Source organism: Amphiura filiformis, chromosome 3 (assembly GCF_039555335.1).
Source record: "Amphiura filiformis chromosome 3, Afil_fr2py, whole genome shotgun sequence".
NCBI classification, from domain to species: Eukaryota; Metazoa; Echinodermata; class Ophiuroidea; order Amphilepidida; family Amphiuridae; genus Amphiura; species Amphiura filiformis.
This window is the reverse complement of record NC_092630.1, coordinates 77,902,787-77,921,449: the sequence shown is the minus strand read 5'-3', so window position 1 is coordinate 77,921,449 and position 18,663 is coordinate 77,902,787. Positions and strand designations below refer to the sequence as shown.

Sequence of the window (18,663 nt, the reverse complement as noted above, 5' to 3'; positions counted from 1 at the left end):
AGCGGAAGTCCAGAAAATACTTTTGTGATCTTCAAGGTCAGATTTTGTATGCTCACAAAATTGTCACCCAAACAAACTGTTTCTACTGCGAACGTTATCACGTATTCACTACTACTATAGCCAAAATAACAATTTCTCGATCATGAGAGGATATACCTACTTTTCATAGAATAACACGATCGTGCGACCTGCATGACCGAACCTTGACCTTGCCTAGCAACGACTGTGTGATTGGTCAATTCTCAAAAGCTGTGTTTGCGCCGCAAGCGCCGGTATTTGCGTGGTACGCTCGGCGCAAAGAACTGTGCGTACCCAAGTTGGCTCTCATGATCGAGAATTTAATATTTTGGCTATAACCACCTCAATAGGCGGTTGACGGGTTCACTTGCATTATCGCGCATTCACCTTCACCCGATTTGTTTCAGCCATTACCGCATATTCCTCGCATCGCCCTGAATTCACCCGCAACCGTTTGCTCAGTAGAAACATGCTGTTAGTCACCTAAATTGTGAGTACATGGAATGCCTAAACTTGGAATGTGATCTTACCCTAATTTTACAAATCACATCAAATTTGGAAGAACGTACGGTATAATGCATATCAAAATAAGGATAAGTTCCACTAATTTACTTAGTACAGATTCATATTCAACTTTCTACAAATTAGCTATCTTAAATTGTCACATATTTCTTAACATATTGCCTTCAAATTTAAGCAAATTGGGTTAATTAGCAACAGACCTCACAATACTAAACGGTACCAACATTACATCTTGAAATACCAAATTACAATGGCCTCTGTGAACCACTCTGTAATCTCTCCAGCAAAAGGCCATAGTAATTTAATCATTCTAGTTTTCGGTAGTTGCTGTCTTTTAAGTTATTAAGAGGGTCTCTGAGCCTGTGTAAATTTATTCAAAGTGAGAATCATCTTACTATACACCAAGGAGGGGTAGTCTTGGATTTTAGTCAGAGTCATGCTTATGTGTGACTAAAGGCAGAACTAGCAGGAAAGGATAGGAGCATGAAACACAACCAAGACCAAATCCAAAAATACCCAGTGCAAAGAATACCTGCACACATAAACTACATTCAGGATCCAAGATTTAACCACCACCGTAAACCAACTGTTACAAACCAGTGAAAATGGGATCTATTTCTGACAGGACTATTACCAACATATTCAAAGTGTCAAGAGTATGTAAAATGTTATGCTCAATATATCATTAAATGTGGATCAAGTCAAAACTATGTTTGGTTCAATATAATGAAGACACAATCAACTGTCTCTTTAATATGTATTAACGATTAATACCAACCTTTCATCTATACGGAGCAATTAATGTACATTATTCATGCTAACTTTGATTAGATTGGTAAATGAATCCCATTTAAATCCTCACAATGCTGTGCATGTGCTCTTGTAGCAACATTCAACTTGTAGCAATTAAACAGCAGACAATTTTAAACAAAGAAGGTATTTTATCCAATTCATGCACATATCTATAACTAGTGCAGCTAATCCTTAATTTGCTACATCCCAACAAGCTCTATAATGCACATTCATGCAGTTATGCTAAATTTCACTCCAATCACTAGCAAAAAAGCAATTGATTTTAACCAATGATATAGATTTCCATACCAACAATAAACCATCTAACTCATTTGTTAAATTTGTGTTGCTCATAGCTAGTGATTTGAGTATTCAGCTAAGTACTCTCTTATATACATCGCCATGATGACTACCTTAACATCAAGCAAGGCCTTGAGGGCACCCGCCCTCGGTGAGTTCTCGAGCGTAAAGGCAGCCCCTATTTGCTGCTCTAACCGGCTGCCTGCGCTCTGAGGACCAGACTTTCTCTGCCGGGAGATGCCATGCATGCATTCAACAGAAATAATAATTGCAAGAATAATTTACCATTTAGTTTCTTAAATAAAAATTAATAATTAATAGTGATCATTATTTATTCAAGCTTAAAAGTGCTCCAAATAGAGCACTTCTACTGTTCCTATGTGTAGTCTACTCTGTATTGTGCTGTGCAACACATAAACCCTGAACAATGTTAAAGATTTATAAGACACACTTCTAATGTCTATTAATATTCTATGTTATGTGTACACTATAAACCCAAGTTCACTTTTGGTTTAAAAATTGTTAACATTTCTCCTTGTCAAATTTAATAATTTGAGGAGCTGATTTCACCAGTGCAATTAATTAGTCAATTAGTCAATTTGCAGGAACCAAGTGCAAGAAGAAAATATATCCAGCCTAATTAAGCCTCTGTCATCAGAGAACTCTTCCAAAATGCACTTAGTTTCACATAATTATTTGATATTTACTCTGTGTAGAAAACCACAGACCCTAGAAAAAAGACACATCTGAAAGGAAATTTCACTCAGTTTTTGTTGCTGTTGTTATTTTTATTCTCATGTGTATGTACAAAGTATGATGTAAATTACTAAATTGCACCAGGTTAAAAAGGATTTGCAGTAAATTTTTTGTTATTTCTCATATATCTAAAAATATATCAAAATATATATATCTATATTAAAATGATGTAGAAATAACTGAAGGTGTGGTTCTCTTGCAAATTCAACAAGTTATATTTTTTGTACCTATAGCCAGGCAAATTTAACTAAAAGTTTAACTCAAAATCAACTGTAGATCAGCATGCACATCATAGAAAGTGTTCCTGTCAAGGGCTGTGAGTGTGCTTGCATGATCAAACAGTCAACATGTGAAATGACGGAGTACACTTGGCTGATGATGGAAAACCTTTATAGAATCTGTTCTACCCAACACACCTGATAATTCAAGACTATTTCAGTAATACATTGGTAGGCTATTACCTGTACAAATTTAGCTCCTATAGACAACATGCCCCTGAATTAAAAATCCAATTTAATTCCCACAATTCTTCATCACCGGCATTCACCCATATCAACTTGCACTTTATATGACACGATGCATTTTAAATTCAAATCTACCTTACTTGCTTTCCGACACAACTGATTCCTGAGTTTATTAAGGATGAATACAGCTGAAGTTTACAAAAACATGAAATATAATTATATATCTTGATTTTAATTTTCAGTTTGACTAAAATCCAAAATATGAAAAGTAAGCTGTCTTACTTGTTGCTTATGAAGTGCAGCGTGCAGAAAGATGGTGCTGAATTATACTACTGTACTGACCCGGGCGAGTATGGTCTTATCCAACATGCAAAATTTATATTAGGGTGAGATTATGATAAAATCTTGAACCAAACACGAGTCATTATGATCTGAATATTGGTTTTAGTCATAAATGTATGAGCTTTTTTCAACTCTTTTCAAGGCACAATCACAAAGATGGCACACAGATTGCAACCAAATTTGAATGGTTTGGGCATAATAGGAGGGCGATTATCATGGAATTTTTGGGCAATATCTAGATCTCCCCCCCTCCCCTTTCCAAATGGGATTGGATAATAAATGGATACAATGATGCTTTACTTTATAGTGGAGTCAGTACAGTAGAGTGAATTTAAGTCATATGTGAAAAGTGCAAATTATTTACAAGCAGAAATATTGGGCTCAAATGATCCATTCCACAATTACAGCAACAATAATTAATGACACTTATTTGAGAGGTTGCCTTAACACCTTAGTACTTACATCCATCTAACAAATCACATCACGGTGATTTTGGATGGTTAGACAGGCAGCAAGCACAAATGTGAAAGGAATCACAGCTTCTCATGTTGCTCATTTGACAAAACCCTCCAGAAATATATCATACAAGTACATGTACCACCAATTTTGCTCATATCAAAACTAAATACTGTCCCTACATCGTGAGATTAATCATGGGACTCTACTCATCAATTTGAGGACCATGTAGTAATCCACATAGATCTGCTTCTGGCATTTTCGTATAAATGACTAAACTTGCGTGTCATACATGTACATGTATAATGTATTCTAGATGCTTTGAAATATTCTAGCACCTGTATTCTCTGATAGATTTACTTCTTAATCCACACTGAAAAGGAAATGAGAGTCTTGTGCAAATATTTTTCTCAATATTTTCATAATATAAGAAGTATTCTGGAGTCTTTATCTGATCAAACAAGGGATGTGCAATTTCCATCCAGTGAAAAGTATGGAGTATACTCATCTATTTGTAGCTACACAATGCATCTTGATGCAACTTTACTGCAAATAAGACATGATAATCATGCATGTTTGCAGGGCGGATACAGGGGCCTCACCCTCCCTAAAAAAGGAAATTAAAAGGATATGGAATCATAATTCTGGGGCTCAGGCGGTGCCAATCCCTCCGCACTTTGGGTGGGAGGAGGGTGATCGAGTATATAAGGAAATCTGCATTACCAAAAAAAGTCTTCAGTTTTCCTCAATCTAATTCTAAACAAATCCGTGAGTGGGTCTCCCCCTTTCAAAATTCTGGATCCGCCCCTACATGTATGAACATTGATGATGCTTCGCACTTCAAGATGGAAGAATAAAAATTGGTTCCATTTCAACTGAGCAAAATCTCCATGATAAACTATGAAAAAGAAATGTGTTCATCTCCTATATATGTTATTTACATCAGATCAAATTGGTTAATAATGTTTGTTATAACTAGCTCAACATTACAAAAATACTAAGGACTAACTTACCTCTGACACATGGAGTGTCTCTCTTTCCCTCTGAGCTAAATTTGTCTCTAGATGAAGTACTTTTGACTCAGCTGCTATAAGCTTACTTCTCAGCATGTCCATTTCTTCCCTGTCCCCTTCTAATGTCTTGGTAGATAACCCTTTACTCTGCAACATTTCAAGTAACTTTTTAATACTTTCATCTCGGGCAGTTAGAGTTTGTTTTTGTGTTTCTATCCTTAATTCCATTTCTTCTAGAGTTTTTCTTAGAAGGAACATTTCTTTAGTTTGTTGCTCCCTCTCACCACGTAGTGTGTCCATCTCTTGGGGTGCGGATGCTGCATGAGTGGACAGAGACATTTGCAGCTGGGCATTCATTTCTCTCTGCTGTTGTAGTTCACCCTGTACTTGCTTCATTGTTTTGGAGAATTGCTGCAGAAAAATAATGAGAAAATAATGATACTTTACAATGCAAGTTTTCTATGGAGATACACTTAACATTTATGAAACTAAAATGAGGGGCGACATTATCTGGCGCAAATGCAGCACGTATACATGTATAATTTGTGCACGTAGGGCCCTGGGAGTAGGGGTTGGGTAGAGTGTATTTAGTTGGGAGGATGGGTGTGGGTTCATACTTGATTGTGTTCTGAGCGCTATGTGCGCAAATCTTTTATAATGCCCAAGCATACAGGCGTTAATTATCAATTGATTTCAGGCTTTTCTGACAGCACTAATTTGGTTATCAGTGTGATAATCCCATACATGTAGCAGAATTTATACCATAGCATTACGCATATATGACAATTCCATTTTGGGACTCTTTGGGTCTTTTCTGTGGAGTTTGTTCAAATAGGTTATTTTGCAAATAATTTACATGTGAAACCCCTGTGTATCTTTTCCTATATTACACAGTGGGGACAATGCATTATACATGTTTTAGTACACAGAAGTGATTTGAAGTCAGTATTGATACAACTGCCACATGAGATACAAATACACAGGGTTGAATTAGGGATTCAATCATGTTTCACCGTTGTTCATCACCGTTTAACAACGATGCGTCGCGTCGTCTACTTCAGCGAGGGCAGCTTTAGCTGCCCGAATAAGTAAACCACGCAGACGCGCCGGACGCGAGTTGTTAAGCGGTGATGAACAACGGTGAAACATGATTGAATCCTTTCAACAACGTAAAAGAAGCTAAAGATCGTATAATTCACGATTATTTCACGGGAAATGTCAGTTAATCATTGTCACTAAGCCTTACAAAAACTTCGATGATTTCTCTGTTAATATCATCAATAAAGCTACAGAATAAAACGGCAAAATTGAGCCGCTATCTGAAAATACTAAATTCAACTTGTCAGCTTGCATACGCACAAAGGTTCCAGGCATGACGAATTGTACGCGCTCTCGAGTAACGCGTAGTCTCGCTCGCGTTAGCATATACGCTTACAGTAAAAGTGTGGGTTCATCACGGATTAACAACGGTTGGCTCCTGTACAAAGGTATAGGAGGAGTTGTTGAACAACATATCACCTGGGGATCAAATTTATATCAACTTGTTTCAATAATTATTGTCATATTGTATAAAACAAATAATTTTGCAGTACACAGCTTCTTTTACATTTAATATGACATCTCAGTTTAAAGAAATAACAAAAATTGTGTAAAAATCTTTCTCACATTTATGTAATTATTTAAGTACACAACAAGTTAACACATGAACTCTAATATCCTTTCAATTTTCATATTTGAGTGAAGTCTTCAAAAATCTATTTATTGTATTTCAAAGACACAATTAAATTTCCCTTCTGATGAAGAGCTTTAAATAACCAAATGTGACATTGCATTGATTTCATAGAGCGATTGACCTCTTCACTGTTTTGCTGATTCCCAATCTTATCTAGATTTTCCTGCCTCAGTTTGTATTGAATTGGAGCCTTATTTTGACAAGGAATTGAAGATGGTCTTGGGCATGTCTTAGGCAAAGTACATTAAACCCCCACAAGTGGATTACGATTTAGATCTGTCCTATATGGTAAAGCTACCCTATTCTGACATCTTCACCTAAATGTAGTGTTACTCAACAGCATTAAATACACATAGGGAGAGAACTATACACTTGATGTCTATACAAAAACAAAAATGTAAATAAGGCTTAATTTGTGTTCAGTTGAAAATGCATGGCAAATTCTGTTGTAGATCGGATAAACATGTAGGGGCTTAGGGAGTAGTGATGCCTCATCTCTCTGAATGCCCAACAATTTTCACCCAAAGACCCAAATTTCGTTAATTTTACATCCTATGACCAAACATTTGATAAGTTTTATACAGAATTCCTGATTTCCCACACAAATTGGAACAAAAAAAACCCACTAAATGTCCATTACTTCTTGACGTGCTCTCAACCAAAGACCTTGCCATTGCATATAATAACCATGGTAACCATGAATCACATACCAACAGTGATGAGTTCAGTGTTTTGAGCATCATCATGAAAATCAGAATGAATGCACAAAACAATTTTTGTGGGCTTTGTTATAGAATGTAGGGCCTATAGTCAGGGCCGGATTTACCATAGGGCTAGATGGGCCCGGGCCCAGGGCCCCCAAATATTTGGGGCCCCCAAAATTGCCCTATGCAGTGTGCATCTTCCATTTAGCCGAAAAACACCATGTTTTGGGCAAAAATAGTGTACAAAATTGCAAAATTAGTCTAGTATATGGTCATTTTCACAGTAAAGGGTGTAACTTTTGACTTTTTGGGTCAAAATTTCAAACCACTTAAATATGTTTCTGTTTACTGAAATCATGCATAGAAGCAACTTAAATTCCAGTAAAATAATGTTTCAAGGCTTAAACCTTTTGATTTCTAATAAAAATTTGACATTTCCATAACATTTTGGTTAAAATCTAAGAAAAATGTATTTTACATAACCTCAGAAAATTATGACTTGAAAGCTGGAATACATGTGAAATCCCATTCCAAAGTAAGTCAACAGATATAAGTTAAATTTTATACCATGTTTTGCTATGTTTGTAATTGCAGTTTTGAAAATTTTTAACATCAAGTGTCATTTACAATGGAAATTTCCAAACCTTTAACATATTTTTTAAGTTTTAATTGGGTACCTAAAATAATTTGAATGTCTAACTTCATGTACAAATACTACTTGATGAAAGGAACCTCCCAGCCAAGTTTCACAGAAATTGGAGTTATTTTTTAGAATTGGCAATTCAAGCGATTTGTGTTTCGGAGGCTTCAGTTAACAACACAGGTGATCATAAAAGTAAAATATTTGGCTAACCACTACAAGTTGACATAAAAAAATAGGTAAAAATATCACAATTACCAATTTTCATGCTTTGCTTCTAAGTATTGAATTTCAGTTGTGACAAAAATTAAATTATCACAGCAAGTCATTTTTTTTTGTTTCGGAGGCTTCATGTTAACAATTGTTAAACATTGCAGAAGTAGTTTTTTTGAAAACAACAGTGTTGTGATCATCTAAGCTGTTATTTTCTTGTGTATATTGAATTAATGATTCTATGCGGCAGATATTGTAGATTTATCACATGTTAATTTTTTCACCCATTTGTTAAGTATGGTGTTTTTTGCATGTGAAGCCTCCGAAACGGGCTTTTTTGGATATCAGTATATTTTTCAAACATTAACCATAATGTCAAATTTTTTTTAAATTCTGCACATATCAAGTAATAATTACAATGCAGATATCAGTATGAAACACACCAATTTAGATATGCATAGATGATAATTAATCTTATTGTTGTTCGGAGGCTTCATTTGTTTCGGAGGCTTCAATTGTTAACGGAAAGTTTGTATTGTGTCCCATTTTCAAACGGTGATATATATCTCCACGATTTAAAAACATGCGACTTGAGGATCTACTTTGCTACATTTTGATAAATAGATTGGATGAGCTCTTTTATTTATATTTGCACAAGCTTGATGAACAGTTTGTTTCGGAGGCTTCAAAAAAGTTAACGGAAAACAGCTCTTTGAAGTCAAGATTTTATAAAAATTTTAAAAGCTTGCAAATCGACTAATTTTTGTTACCCATTTCAAGTTAAGATAACAACTGTTATGAATCAAGAAGAAGTGAAGAAATAACCAAGAATTATGAACCAAAGCTACACCCACAAAGTTTGTTAACAATTGTTAACGGAAAATGAAGCCTCGAAGCGACAAATATCGAAGTCCGGTTCTCAAAAATACAGGGCTGTTCACAATTAAATCTAATGTGGCAGTGTTTACTGAACATATGACTGTACTTTCAGGATAAGAAAAATTATCCATGAACTAACTGAAGAAAACACAAGGTTTTACAAAAATGTTACTGTTTTTTATAGTTTTTCAAAATGGCAATATTAAGTACATTTAAGCCTGCTAAAACTGAACGCAGTAACTCCCAAAGCTGATTATGCTACCCAAGGTAGCTGCTAACTAGATGACTTATGTGGCCAAAAATCATGGAATTCTGTGGCTTTATTAGAACACTACGGATTAAAATGTTAAAAATCCAAAGTTACACCCTTTACTGTGAAAATGACCATATAGCAAAATTCAGCTTCAATTTCGGGCTATAATAGTCTAAAATTTTTTTTTTTTTTTGCGTGTGAAGTGCGCAAATGTCCTAATAAAATCTAAAAACTTGGCCACTGGAGTGCACATGCTTTCCTCACGGTGCGTCTGGGGGCCTCCAAATTTTGGCCTGGCCCAGGGCCCCCAAAAAGGTAAATCCGGCCCAGCCTATCGTTTATCATTTCCATCTCATTCATGTTGCAGGGGGCAGGTTACTATACATTAAAATCAAGCTGTATGCAAAACAGCTGACAAATATGGGGAAAAGAGTTGTCTAACAACGATAGATCTCTGCACAGCTCACATGTGATCTGTAGGAGGCAGTGACTGGCTATTACAAATGTACAGAATTCCACTTTTGCAATAAACAAATAAAAAGGTTATGAAATTCACAAATGCTTCTCAATTTATACTGAATGATGTAAAGCTATAATTCAATGCTATCACACTGTGAAGGATTCAATATCTTCAATTATCTTGAATGTGTTGAATTAGCATAATTATTGATCAGAATAATTGATTGTTTTAATTATACTTGACCGTGTATGCATGTATACCAATGTTTGTAAACAGGGGTGGTTACTTTCAACAGACAGTGGTGTAGGCCTAATTACTTCTTTCTGACATAGGGACTGTGTATAAAATCTGTGAGGTGAAAGTAGCATCTTTCATTTCCAGAATAACTTTCCTGGAAGACATGTGAGCAAAATCTAAAATGGTTAAATATGACATTAAACTTGAATAAGCACACATTTTCAATTTTAAAGCTGAAATGGTCAATGTTAATTTGGTCAAAAACAAGCATATTTGCATAACATTGTGGGAAACCTCGATTGAATATTGGAGAATTCACCCCCCCCCCTCCAATCATCTATGCCTATGAATACAGATCAAACTGAAAGGACAAACAAAAACAGCTCCAGCATGTTAAATGGTGTGTACACCCCGGGGGAGGCACTTAACACAAATGACCATATGGGTATGTTCCCCCAGAAAGACCCCCTTTTTTTATTTTGCAGCTCCAAAAGACCCCTTACATTTGACCAAAATAGAGCTCCGAAAGACCCTTGATTTTTATAATTTCAGCTCTAAAAGACCCCAAGATTGCTAATTCCTCATATTTCTGATTTTTCAAGTGATAACCAAAAAGTCAAGAAAGACCCTTGATTTTGACTGTTTGCAGTTCCAAAAGCCCCCACTTTTACTTGTTCGCAGCTCCAAAAGACCTCCTTTTACCGGTACGCCGTCATCTCCCAAAGACCCACCACCTCAAAATCCCGGGGGAACATACCCACCAGAAAATTTTGATGTGCCCCCCTGGGTACACCCTAGTCCCCTATGTATAGTCCCAAACAGAAATGTTTGGTAGACTCATAACCGGTGCGATCTTACCTTTCCGATGTTGATTAAGATACTTCTTGCATCGATCCCGAGATGCGGAAAAACCAATAGTCATTTTGTCCCACATAAATGAATAAATAACAAAACCCCGATCCCCGGTGGACTCACCCAAAAGGTGACGTCACACCATATGATAAATCCCTTATCCGACTTGGGATCCCCTACTCGGACCAAACTTGTAGGGGTGGCGGGGTCGGGATAATCAACATCGGAAAGGTAAGATCGCACGGTTATGAGTCTACCAAACATTTCTGTTTGGGACTAGACTCAGTACACCGGTCGATCTTACCGCTTCGATGTTGATTAAGATACTTCTTGCATCAACATCTGAAAGATCGATCTAGCAAGTAACCGACGGATGGAGGTACAAGATTGGTCAGCATCTGATCAGGGATCGGGAGCGGGTAACGATGGTTTTCGCGAGGTCAGAAAATATTTTCCCCAGCGGTCGGGAAACAAAAAGACCACGCGATCACAGACATAAACCTCCTTACTTAATAAGTTTGGTGGTTAAGAATAGCGACACTGGTTCTTACCATGCTGAGTATTCTGTATAGTCTGAAAACCTGGTACCCGTGACACCACCGTATTATGATCGCCGAACAATGTCCGGTAAACCTCCGCCCGTCTCTGATTACTAACGTAAACGGAAGTATCGTAGAGAAGGGCGAAGGTGGCTTCCGGGACACCGCCTGCTAGATCTCCTCACGGGACAACCGAACGGTATACCCAAGATGATGAGATAGCTCGTGTCGAGTGGGTCGTGGGACGCGAAACCTTCGCGATCCCCCGGACCCCACCAACACCTGGACCAGCCATTGCGACAGCGGCTGGACCGAAAACTCTGTAAGGGTGATGAATGCGGTCGTGAGTCCCTCGCAAGGCTTGTGTTGGAAGAAATAGTGCTGCAGCGCCTTATCGGACCCCCCAGCCTATCTTTGGCTTCAGCCGAACCTTGCCCAACCCTGGGGATTGGAGAGGGACGAATGTCGGTATGCACCGCGCCCGTTCAGTAGTCACGAGAACAGAGCGCCCGAAACAGTGTCGCTCCAGTGTTTGTGAACACGGCAGCGAACCTCGAGACCGTGTGCAACTCAGCACCGCCGTCCCGAGGCCAACGCCAAACCGGAAAGCCATCTTGAGAGTTACGTATTTAAGCGTCGCTTTTGGACGGAAGGTCAAAAGGTGACCCTTAAAGTAATCTAAGACTGTGTTGGGATCCCTTAGGAGGATCACTTTCCTTTTTGGTAGACACTCGTTGAACATACCGTCGAGGCGTAGACTACTAAGGTAACCATCGGCTATGATAGTCGACCCGTCTCGAAACCTCGGTGAATGGAGAGGACAGCTGACTTATAGCTGGCCCCAGTGGCCCGCTGAAGTCTTGCTTGGAACTTTTCTGTCAGAAACTCCGGAACTAGCAGCACAGAGGCTCTAGCGGGAGCTATTTGTCTCATTGCACCAAGCGTAGTATGGAGCCAGACTCTGGCTATACGTCACGGAGGGTAGACTTCCGTCTAGCCCCGGCGATGAGAAAAAACAGCTTCTGATGAAAAGTATCCCTCCGCTGCGTGTTCCTGGTAAGGGCCATGCAGCTAACTGCAGGTGCTCTAGTGATAGACTGGGTACCTCCGCTCCGGGCATCCGGAGTAGATCTGGTACTCGGGAGTGCCAGCTGCCTTGCCGCTAGCAGAATGACAATGCAGTCTTCCCACCCGATCTTGGCCACCACCCTCATGAGTAGTGAGATCGGAGGGACTGCATAAGCTGTCATCCCTCCCCAGTCTATGGACAGAGCGTCCACGGTGAATGCTTGGGGGCCGCGACCCTTGAGCAGTACACCGGCAGTGGATGATTGCGATGAGATGCGAACAGATCTTTCGAGGGGTGGTACATCCCCTTGAAGATCGTCTGAGCGACCTGCGAAGCAAGGGACCATTCTACTGGTCCCGACACCCTTCCTCGTGACAGATTGTGCGCGAGGATGCTGGTGACGCCCGCGATGTGTATCGCTCTCATCGTAATCTGCCTGAACTTGCACCACCCTATCAGGTGTCGTGCATGCAGGCTCAATCGTGGTGGCCCGGAGTCCCCTTGTCTGTTGGGGTAGGCTACCACGGTTGTGTTATCCGTCAGGACAACGGCATGTGATTCCACGATCACCTCCTCGTAAGCGAGGGAGGTTGATGTGAAACTCTGTCTCTATGGACCCCATAGGCCCGGGACGGAGTCTCCGTGGATGTGGACCCCCAGCCCCGCTTTTGACGCTATGGTCGCGTCACTACGTGACATACCGGGGTGCAGGAAACCTGACACCCTGGGTCAAATTGGGCTGATGGGTCCACCACCAGAGTTCCTCTCGCGCGATCTCCGACAACGGAACGCGAGGGATATTGGTGACGACTGGGCCTGCAAGCAGGCTAGAAGGTGTAGTTGGGTAAGCCCTAACGTAGAAAGCGGCAGTACAGTACGAGGTCTACCATACTGGCCATTAGGCCTACCACCTTCATCCATGCCACAGCGGGTTTTGCCCGAGACTCGCCAAGAGTCAGGCACACCGCACCATGTTAAATCACCCTTTCGGGTGAGAGCACCGCGAACCCCTCCGTGAGGGTGATCTGGGCCCCTACAAATAGTGGTGTCTGCGTCGGGACCACGCTGGACTTTTATGAGCTGATCAAAAATCCGGGTCCGCACCCACGGACTATCAACCCCATGAGACCCGTAGTCTTCAGTGGAGTGCGTCCGTATATGAGCCAAACGTCCAGGTAGCAACTGATGTTGACACCCCTGTGCTTCAGATGCGCTGCCACCGCTCTGACCAAGAGTGTTAAACACCGGGAGAGATGGACAGGCGGATGGCGGTATCAAAACTGGTAATTTTGATCCTGTACCTAGAAGCGCAGATGCCTCCGATCTTGAGAGGCGATTGGCATATGCAGATAGGCGTCCGAGAGATCTAGCGATGCTGTTCCCATGCCCCTGATGGGGCAGGCTAGCACCGAGCGAGAGTCCCCATTCTGAACCTCTTGGGCCTGAAGAACGTGTTCAACAGCCTGCGGTTCCGGATGGGGCTCCCGTCGCCGGTCTTCCTTGGAGCCAATGGCTCCAAGATCACCCAGAGAACGGGGGTAGACCGGGACAATCGCCCGCTTCGTGAGAAGCTGTGTGATCCCTGTCAGTAGTGCCCGGCGCTGGGGGCCGTCTGACGGCACTACTGTGGACCTCTGAAATGTGCAGAAGAATGTGGGGAGACTGGGTTGCCAGTCTGTAGCCCCCACTCACCACTGACCATACCCAGGCGCTCAAAGAGATGGTTTCCCACCTCTGGGTGAAAGCCATAAGCGGTCGATCCACTGGGAGATCCCCTGTGGAAAAACCGCTGAGCCCCCAGGAATGCTCTGCCTAGCTTCCCTTGGAAGAGCGCTTGCTCTTCCTCGGGGCTTGCCAGCTGTTCCTGTGCTACCCTTGCGCCTCCCAGAAATGGGTGCTGCAGAGGTAGTGGGCTCGGGTACTGTTGGTGGTGCACGGCCTGCTGAAGTCGGAGCTCCTACCCATGGTAAGGGCAGTTTCCGACCTCTTCAGAGTGCTCCGTTGGTAGCTTCTTTGCACGGTCCTCCACCGTGGCGCAGAAGCATCCAAAGAGAAAAAGGACCCTGCCTTTCCATCGCGTTGAGCGATTGGAGTGGCAGGCCCCTCCCCCCGGCGCTGAGTGGACACCCTATGGGCTAGGCCCATGGAGCCCTCGTTGAGGCTAGCTGTTAGCACCGCTAATAGGCTCACCTCGCTGGAAGAGCTCAGATGTTGTCTGAGCGTGATACGCTTGGCGACATCTGGGTCCCTCTCGGATCCCCTCAGGTAGGTCCCGTGGTCCTCCCGCGTTACACGCAGAGGAAGCGTGCAAGCACGCGGCGTCATAGCTCTACTGAGCTCGACAGCCCTACGATGTCTACCCGTGAGGTTTGCTGGGAATGAGAGTGCAGGCGTCCCCTGTGAGGAAGCAGCAGCTGAGCATCCTACTGAAAGGATCCCCTGGCCCTCCTCCATGGCCTCCCCCTTAGGGGGTGTCCGGAGGAAGATCAGTGCTGTTGCTCCCCGCGCGGGGCAGCGGGGGAAGGAGATTGGAGTGATGTCACTACCGGACTCAGCTTCCGACTCCTTTCCCTCGCCCACAGTATCCGTATCATGCTCCGATGATCTCGGTAACTGAGGACGGGCATCTGAAAGCGGGTAAGAAGGCATAACCACTGTGTGGCTCGCCGACTACCTGCCAGCAGAAGAGGAGTACTCCCGCAAGACCCTGAGGTATCCGCCATGGCACCACTGGGTCCGCATGCTCGCAGCAGCCGTCGTCCTAGCGCTAGCAGCCCGGGGCCTGCCCTGATCAAGATCTGGGTTAGCCCCATGCCGGCTGGCCTGGTCAACAGCTGATGTTGGTACTGCGTGGCCATCGCTGGCGACACTTGCCACGGTGCTAGGCCGTGGAAGAAACACCCTGCGGCGGGTACCACGGGCATACCCAGCCGGCAGCTGACCCTGAAAGGATCCGCCACCAGGGTAACCCCATGGTACTGCAGTACCAGCACCGCCTCCCCCCCCCTTGTTGCCACAGAGACTGTGGCGACTAAGGCGAGTGCTGCGGTACCGTGCGGTATCAGCGTGGGTACCCGTGAGGGTTCCCAACTGTGGACCGCTGTACCCTCGCCACACTGCGTTCCCTGTTTGGGGGATCAAGCTGTGTGCTGGCGTGGTACCGGCGCGGTACTAGCATGGGTACCCGTGAGGGTTCCCGGTTGTGTACCGCTGTATGCGTGGTTCCAGCGTAGGTGCCCGTGAGGGCTCCGGCTGTGTACCACTGTACCCATGCCTCACTGCGTTCCCCGCAAGGATCAAGCCGTGTGTATGGGTACCCGCTATACCGGCTGTCCCTTGGCTAGAGGGAGCTTGCCTAGTACCACGGGTAGCTGAGCGTGCATACCCCCGCTCAATCACCTCGCCACCTGAATAGGCAGCGTCAATCAATGGAGCTATGCCCTGTTGATTTGACAGTGATCGATCAAGAGAGGGTAATTGACCCATTGACGGTAATGGATCACCCACGCTCCGCTGGCTCTCGAGGACATAAGTGGGTTGTTGATCAGCTAGGCTGTTCAAGCTACTTACTGTACCCTCTAGAGCTTCGCCCAAGGTCGCTGTGTGTGGCGGACCACTCACGGCAGCTATGGGCGGGTGCATAGCGGCTACCACTGAAGTCAAGCCGTAGCTCGTCTTTGTAGCTGCCACCGAATGCACCTGGGTCGCTGTCCCGTGAGAGACTGCGAGCCCAACCCCTGAATAATCGCCAGCCAGTCCCTGTGGACAGCCAGCAGCTATTCTAGGGCCCAGGGTATCACTCGGCGGTCCCGCCTTGGAGCGCTGCCGTGTGACAACCCCAGTTGGTTCTGCTAAGACTACACCCACAGCGTTAGCAGCGGTATCGTCTCTGCTGAACCCATGCATGCTAGGGTTCAACCCAGGCAAGCCCGGGTACCCTTGCATGCTGCCCGTCGCTGGCTACTACTGTGGCTGTTTGAGCCCGTAGATATGCCTGCAACAGACGGGTGTCCTCCTGCTAAAACCCGTGAGGATTTTCGCTAGAGGACTGGTATCCTCCTGCTACAAAACCCGCTAGGGTTTTCGCTGGTGGTTACCGCTCTGCTGCCTGCTACTTTGCTCCGACGTATAGTCAGTGCTTTCGCTGGCTGCTGAGCCTTTGGACGCGCTAGCAGTCCCGAAGGAACCGCCTGCTTGTCCGGGACCGGAGCCCCTTAAGCAGACCTGCCATGACCCATAGGGGCTGTCACAGCAGAATCTACCGATCGACTGGTATCCTCCTGCTGCAAAACCCGCTAGGGTTTTCGCTGGTGGTTACCGCTCTGCTGCCTGCTACTTTGCTCCGGACGTATAGTCAGTGCTTTCGCTGGCTGCTGAGCCTTTGGACCGCTTAGCAGTCCCGAAGGAACCGCCTGCTTGTCCGGGGACCGGAGCCCCTTAAGCAGACCTGCCATGACCCATAGGGGCTGTCACAGCAGAATCCACCGTATCGACCTTACCAGTGCCCTTGGTAGATTTCTTCTTCGTCTTATGGCGATGACGGAGCCTATCCCAATCGTCAAACTGGAACTCGGAGAGTCCTAGGCAAAAGAAAGACATCTAGAAGATCGTGAGCACTCCCTGTGGGTGAAACAGAGCGGGTGTGGGTCCCGCTCCGTCACCAGGGAAGGGCAAGCCCGACAGGGCCGAGGCGAAGCGAGGAGAAAGGGGGGGCACTACCCCCCCAACACGCGACTCAAGCCCAGTAAGCAAACCTGAGCACGGAGGCTGGTCGCTAACGTTAGTGGTAAAGTAAGGACTGGCTAACTTTATTACTAAAATGTCAGGCGGGTCCCTACCAATCCCCACCGTATGAATATCTGATTAACTCGTCTTTATTGGACGGTAATGAAGACATAACGATAGAGTAATCACCCTAACATAGCAACAATAACCTACCGTACATGAAATACAATGTGTATGTACAAACATCTATTGTAACTTACAGGCTGCAATGGTTGTTTTACGTGGGAAACAAAATGAATGGCGTCAACGAGCGGCCATTTTGAATTGCTCGTGTGTCCCGTATACAAGCGGAGGCACGATATGTAGCTAAGTTTTGGATCGTTTTTGTCACTTTTTCGCCAGAAAATGCCGTCAAAACTATCCTCAGCCGAACAATACCGGTTTGGTTTTACCTAAGGTGTGAAACTACAACCAGTATATCTCGCCTTTGGTCGAGAAATTGATACACAGTGCTATGAACAATCAATAGGCACGTCTGTGTCAGTCGGAGACAAAGGAGGATAAGGGGCGATCATATGGTGTGACGTCACCTTTTGGGTGAGTCCACCGGGGATCGGGGTTTTTGTTATTTATTCATTTATGTGGGACAAAATGACTATTGGTTTTTCCGCATCTCGGGATCGATGCAAGAAGTATCTTAATCAACATCGGAAACGGTAAGATCGACCGGTGTACTGAGTCTGTAAAATTCATATCATCTCTGAATACACATTTGACTGTGATAGTTCTGTGTTCATTCACTCATACAACCCCATTTATATCTATGTTGAGCAATACTCAAGAGACAATCACATTTATATTATACAATGTGCCATTATTCTATTTATTGTATTCTGCTATCTCTACTGATAACAATTAGATTGGTATAAAATGTTTGTACCCACTACCCATGCAGTAGTGAATGCAAGTCAGTTTGATCAAATGCTTTAATGCTATTGCTAACTTTTTTGTTTTGCAACTTTGGGATTAATTTTTACATTTTATGAGTCACATGTAGAGTGTTTCAGACTGCAAATAAAACAATTTTTATAGCACAAAATGCACAAAACTAGGTCTGTGCGATCCAATACTGCCAAGATAATTGAATTATTTGATTTTATCTCTGATCACTTATCCAAACAAAATGATACATGTGTGTCAAGATGCTACATCCAATTATATGGCTGCAACCTTTGTTCTACTTTCCACTGGATTTTATTCCCATAAGAGATTTTATGGAAAACATCAATCATCAATAATTATAATTATAATTGATTTAAATGAAAATTGAAATAAATTTATAATCATATGGGGTTGTGGATGCAGTTGGCAGGTACAAAATCAGGAGTGGGTGGTGGGCATGGTGACAGACTGGGTTGTTTCCCTGTGCCCCTTCTCCCCCCCCCCCCTTGTTTTTCCTGATCTACATCTTTTATTTGTTTCATCATTTCCTTCCTCTTTTAAACAGTGACAAAATATTTGTACCCCTGCTCTAATAAAATCTACTCCTCTATCCCTTCTATTTAATCCTTCCACAAATATTGAACACAAACATGGGCTACATAACAATAGAAGATAACTACTGTCTATAGCAATCTTTTCACAAATTTAATTCTTCTATCATTGAATCTAATTTATAGTGTGCACAAAGTTATTAT

General features: G+C 43.2%; 1 protein-coding gene across 4 annotated transcripts in view; it reads right to left on the bottom strand.

Moving 5' to 3' along the window:
• LOC140149185 (ERC protein 2-like) overlaps positions 1-18,663 on the bottom strand; it is a 134,782-nt gene that overhangs the window by 102,795 nt on the left and 13,324 nt on the right. For all 4 annotated transcript variants that reach the window (XM_072171391.1, XM_072171390.1, XM_072171392.1 and 1 more), the window contains exon 2: positions 4,664-5,074. In XM_072171391.1, the coding sequence (XP_072027492.1) occupies positions 4,664-5,074 (411 nt within the window). The remainder of the gene's footprint in view (positions 1-4,663; positions 5,075-18,663) is intronic.